The 6000-nt window shown below is 52.6% G+C and overlaps 1 protein-coding gene across 10 annotated transcripts in view; it reads left to right on the forward strand.

Moving 5' to 3' along the window:
* SEPTIN9 (septin 9) overlaps positions 1-6000 on the forward strand; it is a 142586-nt gene extending 136586 nt beyond the window's left edge. For all 10 annotated transcript variants that reach the window (XM_087750587.1, XM_087750592.1, XM_087750591.1 and 7 more), the window contains 4 exons: positions 206-301; positions 1164-1260; positions 2808-2859; positions 3765-6000. In XM_087750587.1, the coding sequence (XP_087606713.1) occupies positions 206-301; positions 1164-1260; positions 2808-2859; positions 3765-3900 (381 nt within the window). In that variant the 3' untranslated portion in view covers positions 3901-6000. The remainder of the gene's footprint in view (positions 1-205; positions 302-1163; positions 1261-2807; positions 2860-3764) is intronic.

Below are 6000 nucleotides of genomic sequence, written 5' to 3' on the forward strand. Positions count from 1 at the left end.
AGGACAAGCGCTTGGTAGGTGTGTAGCAGTTAAAACACAGGTCTCTTTCCCCAAGGTGGGCAGTGTTTAGGATGGAGAGGGAAGATGTTGCTGCTGGGCATTGCTCACGAGAGCCTCTTGGGTCAGCTGGGAGCTGCCGCTGTGGTGAGAATGCAGCTCCTCTGCCCGTGTCTCCTTCACGTGTTCCTCTGCTCTTCTGTCCTAGATAATGGCCGATCTTCTTGCCAATGGGATCGACGTGTATCCTCAGAAGGAGTTTGATGAAGACTCTGAAGATCGGCTAGTGAATGAGAAATTCAGGGTTAGTGTGTGGTGTTGTGGGTTGGATGTGTTTGGATGGGCCCTGCAGCTCTGGGTGCTGGTGATGTCCTGGGGGATCTCTTGCAAAGTGCCTCTATTTTCTTTCCAAAGCTGCTGTGCCCCTGTCCAGGGTGTCTGCCAGAGCTCAGAGCAGGGACAGAAAGAGGGTAAGGCCGGTACCTGCAGAAGGTGTCCTCTCCTGTTCATGTTGCCGCTCCTTCCCCATGCCCCATTCCTCAAAGGCAACCAGTAGGCAGGGAGGTCCCATGGCCCCTTGCCCTGCCCCAGGGGCAGGGAGTGCCGGTGTCTGCCCGTCCTTGGCTAGGGGAGCAGCCTTCCCAGCACCTGGAGGTAATTAGTCTGTAGGCTGCTCTGCTTTCGTGGCTGTCAGTTCCTTGCTATAGGAAGTAGCTAACAATTTTTGGCTCAATAAAGTGGATTGGACAAATTCAAGGAAGAAAAAAGTCTTCTAGGGACTCTTAAGTACAAAGGCACCACCTTGGATCAGGGAGTGACTGAGCCACAGGTTGCCAGATGCTGGGGGTGATTCCCAGGGAAGCATCATGATACCTTTGCCCCAGCTGTGCGCTGGCACCTGCCAATGAGTTGCTGGGCTAGACTGGTTTTGGGCTGGTTTATAGACAGGTTTTGGACTGGGCACGTGTGCAAGAGATGCTGCTGCCTCGGACCTGGGCTGCCTGTGGTCCCTGGCAGGCAATGCTGCTCAGGAGCATCAGGAACAGACCAGCTCATCCCATGAAACTCTCTCCTGAAAACAGCTTGACGTAGGACTTTGCTCGCCAGCTTGGTTTCCAGACTGGTTTTCAGGAGAAAAACATAACCTTTTTTTTCTCTTTCCTCAGGAAATGATCCCATTTGCAGTGGTGGGCAGTGACCAGGAGTACCAGGTTAATGGAAGAAGAATCCTTGGAAGGAAGACCAAGTGGGGCACCATTGAAGGTACCTTGTCCTTGTTTCCCTACCTCTTGAGCCCATCTCCCTGCCCTAACAGAAGGTGATGAGGTCCAAAACCAGCAGTAGAAGTTGAGGTGTATATAGTGCTTCCCTGCCCCTCCAAAGAAAATCACTTCCCCGGTGTTGGAGGACTGAAAACACCTTGGCCAATGCTCCTGCACCAAGTTCCTAGGCCTTTGTGCAGCTCGGGGAGCTGCTGAGTGCCAGAGGGGACACTTCTGGGTTTCTTGTGGCCTGGATTCTGCTGGTTGCACAGTTAAACGCCTGATGGCTGGATTTGAGGGCACACGAGTGCAGCGCTGATCTCTCTGTGTCTCGAGCCCAGATCAGAGCCTTTCCCCTGGCATCTCTATGTCTCTGCACCCTCCACCATGCAGTTAGCTGGTGCCCTTGTGGGATCTCTTCCTTCTTCCATCTTAATCCCATCAGCATCTTCCTTTTTTATCCCCCATTTTAAATCATAATTTAAAGGCTAGATGAAGGCTCCTGGCTCCAGTGCAGCTACACATTTCCCTGTCCCTGACAGCCAAGTGGCATGTCTCCAGTGCCACCCATCTGATCTTCCTCCCTACATGTCACAGGTTTCTCTCATTTACGAGTCTTTTTAATAGGAATCTTGTGTTGAGGGATGGCTTAACAAAGATGCCAGGAGAATCAGTGTATTTTAAATCTCTGCTGCCCTCTTGTGCTCCGTCCTTGGAAGCTCTGAGTTTAATGGGGCTCATTAAACCACTCACCTTCTGCGTGTGGTATCTGCCTTCAGCACAGGGAGACCCCAGAACCAGCCATGGCCACGGGCAGCCTTTGCAGACAGTGTTATTTGTTGTCTTGCCATTTCTGCATTATGTTCAAGCCTGTTTGGGTGGAAAAAAATTTAAAAAAAGGAGTTGATTCTTTAAATTCAAATGCCTGGTAAACTGCGAGCCATCAGACTAATTGTGGTGGAGCAACTCCCCTTGATTTTTCCCTCTTGCAAACACTCTTGCTTGCTTCAAGCCCTATTCAGACAGCAGTAGCCTCTGTCAGCAAGAGATTGCGTCCTTCTGCAGCACCGGCAGCCCAGGCAGCACAGTCACTGATGTGCCTGGGATGTTGCAGGATGCTCATGGTGAAGCTATAGATGAAACACTTTTGTGGAGCTGTGCCCAGGGCTCGCTGCAAAGCTCACCCTGTCCCTTTCCCTGCCTTGTTTGGGGCCCACTTAAGCTTGTGTTGGTCCAGAGCGAGGGTCACAGTGGGAGATGCTGCTGGGAGTTCCCTCATTTGGTGGGAGATGGTGGGAAGGGACTGGGAATGCTCAGTCAGACCTCACCAGTTGGTCATGCTGAGCTGGGGCAGGTACTTGGGTAAATCACTGGCCTTACAGCAGCAAAGAGGACTCTTGAGTCCTGCACCCTATAGCCCCTGGGGGGTAAGTTCCCATCTCAGCCCTTCACATGCTAGTGAAGCCCCATAGGGTCCTCCTTACCCCAAGTGGTTGCCATACTCATGCCGTGCGTGCACGCTGATGGGTTTCTCTCTCTTCCTACCAGTGGAGAACACGACACACTGTGAGTTTGCCTACCTGCGGGACCTCCTCATCAGGTTGGTAGGACTGTGCCCTGTCCATGTAGCCTTTGGTCACCAGGTGGCATCCAAAGAAAGGGGAGAGCCCAGCCTAGCTTGAAGCAGCTGCTGCTTCACTCTGCTCATCCATCCATCCATCCATCCATCCATCCATCCATCCATCCCCTGCCAGCCTGCTGCAACACTGCAGCCCCTCTGCAAGGGGCAGCCCCACTCAGTGGGGCACGGCTTCAGGGGGCTTTTCTCAGCTATGGTGCTGAGTTAAGGGAGGAGAGGAGCAGTGGACGGGTCGGGACAGACTCCAAGATTGCTGGCAGTGTGCAGTGTGGCTCCAGCTCGCCTGCAAGCAGCTGGGAAGCCTTTTGGCCTTAGTGATCCCTCACTAGCCCCAGACCCTACCCCCAGTCCAAAGACATTGCCCTCCTGCATCCCAGGATTGTGCCATTGGGGGGTCTGGGCGATAGCCAGTCCCTCTTGAAAGAGACATCTCTTCTGCAGGGGAATGGGAGGCTGAGCCCCCTTGGCTTGCTGGAGGGGGCATTGGGCTCCCTCTGAATTTGGCTGCAAGACAAACTGCACATGTGAGCTGTTGCTGCCAAACAGTTGTGTGGGGCTACAAAACCTGATCCCAGGGACTTGCAGGACCAGGGTCTTCCCACATAGGTATTATGCAGCCAGGGCTCCTGTGTACCCAAGCACAGGCTGTTGGTACCAGTGAAGGCTTCTGGTCTCGGCTGCCCATAATTGCCTTTGCTTCCCTCCTGTGCCCTAAAGATATCATTAACCAGTAAAGCAGGAGGGAAAATTTGGGCTGGGGGGGTGTTTGAAAGCAGAGGTCAGGGGATGTAAGGGTTGGGGTGGTGGAGGCTGGGCTGGCTGAACCTGTGCCCAGGTGTGATTGCCTCCGTCTCCCTTTCCTGCAGGACGCACATGCAGAACATAAAGGATATTACCAGCAACATCCACTTCGAAGCCTACAGGGTCAAGAGGCTGAACGAGGGTCAGAGTTCGCTCTCCAATGGCGTGACCGACAAAGAGCTGGTGGCTAACGAAATGTAACCGTCTCGCTCCGTAGCCAGGACCTTGCTCGCTCACGCTCGCTATTTCTCCCCTCTTCCCCCTTTATTTTTATATAAATCCCCTGCCACTGTCCATGTTCCCACCCCCAACCCCCTGCCAATGTTAACTGACCAAATAACCAGACGCCGTATCTGTCGTGCAGAGCAGGGCGACCGCTCATCCCCCCCTGCTTTGTGGCACGGGTTTTCTTCTCAGCCCCTGGTCCAGCATCCCTGGGCTGGGGACCGTTCCTCCGCAGAGGTCGGGCTCTCACTGGCCCCCAGCGCTGGCCCGACAGCCGAGCTTAGGGGAGCAGATCCGTGGGGCCAGGGGGGTTGGGGTGCCCCTGGGAGCCCTGTCTGCCCCTCTGTGCAGAGGCTCTTCTCCGTCCGTTGAAGACAAGGGTTTCTGCAGGTGAATGTAGCCTTCAGAAGCAAGGTACAGTGGTATGAAGAGAGCAAGACAGTGCCATCCTTGTCTCCTGCTGCCTCCTCTGAGCCCTCCACAGCCCTCTGGGACCCACCAGCCCCCAACCCAACCCCTCTACCCTGCCTACATGCAATAAACTGGGAGTGGTTAGGTGTCACCTTGCCTGTCACCGACCCCCGGCCAGGCAGAGCAACCTGCTTTGGGAGAAGTGCCTTTTCAGACTGTTACCTTGCAATAGCATGGGAGAGGGGAGGGAGGGCTTGCCGTGTCTGTCTTTGCAGCCTGCAAAAGGCCTGTGACACTTTGCAGAGACTCCTTTTCCCTCTCCCTTGGACCATAGATGTGGCTGATGTCCTGGGAACACTTGTATATTTATTTTTCATTCAATTGGGTGGAGTTTTTTTCCACTGAAGGCTCGGAGTATGTTTGTCCAAAGGGGACTGAGAGTAGAACGTCTCTGCAAAGCAGTGGTGGGAGGCAGAGGGTTGTCCTGTCTGACCCTTGTGATAATTGGGCTTTTCCCTAGGTCAGAGGAGGCTGTTGGCTATTTTTTAATTATTTTTTAAATTTTTTTGGATCCCCTGTGTGTGTACATAACACGCTCCTCTGTTTTGCTAGTCCTTGTGCAAGGGGACTGTGCCTGTGTGGACCGAGCCCTGAAGCCATGGGGACAGCTGGGGTGGTGTTTGCGGGTGCTGTGCTCCGTGGCCCTCCCTGTTCTGCGCCCCCCCCTTCAATGAGTCTCCAGTAAATAAGACCCTGCAAAGGGGTCGGTTATATAACACCATGACACAGGAGCAGGTGGTCCTGGAGCAGAGCTCTGCAGTCCTGCCCCCTGCCCCAGCTCCGCTTGCCTTTCTGTTGTCTGCTCCGTATCAGTTGGAGCTCTGTTACTGTTGTCAGTCTCTGTATCCTCTCTAAGGGATAAAACTTTCTGCGAATCACCCTTTTTGGGGGGGGCACATACTAAAATGGCAGCATGTCCCATCCCCTGGCGCTGGAAGGTGCCTGCAGAGCCCACCCAATGGTCTCCATGGGGGGGCAAAGCCACCTTCTGCAGCACAGGTAAGCAGGAGGAAGGAGGAGGTTGCTCTCGTCTTGGTGGGGCTGCACAGGTAATGTTGCTCAGCAGAGGGTTTGCGGGGCTCCCCACGCGTGCCCCCCCAGCAGCCAGAGGGGCGCGTGCGGGGGGTGCATCGCAAGGAGAATCCACTCTCCCCTTAACTCACGTTTCCCCTCCTGCAACAGCACAACAGAGCTGTTGGGGAAGAACAACTATCTACTTGCTGACTTGCTATATTTTAGCAAAAACAAAACCAAAAAAAGTATTAACTGAAAAAATATATATATTTCAAGTGTTAAAAAAAAGACTGAAAGGGGAGAAAAATCTCTTGTGTGAGGCACTTCTGCAAATGTCATCTTAAACTTTTTTTTTCCTCTAGTTGATATCTCAAGCTGGGCCAAGCAAGACATGCCGCTTTCTCCTTTGTAACCTGATTTTCTTTTTGGAAGAAAAAAAAGAAAATAATGCAATAAAAAAAAAATTCATCCAGATCTATTAAAATGGCCTTTTGGGGGTTATAAGCATTATGACAAATTTAGTCCATTTTTGTATAAATAATAGTGTTTAATATGTATTTCCCAAAATAAATGTTTCAAATGCAAATAGAA

This window comes from Nipponia nippon, unplaced genomic scaffold (assembly GCF_047370975.1).
Source record: "Nipponia nippon isolate SJK-2023a ecotype South Korea unplaced genomic scaffold, ASM4737097v1 scaffold_14, whole genome shotgun sequence".
Taxonomy (NCBI): Eukaryota; Metazoa; Chordata; class Aves; order Pelecaniformes; family Threskiornithidae; genus Nipponia; species Nipponia nippon.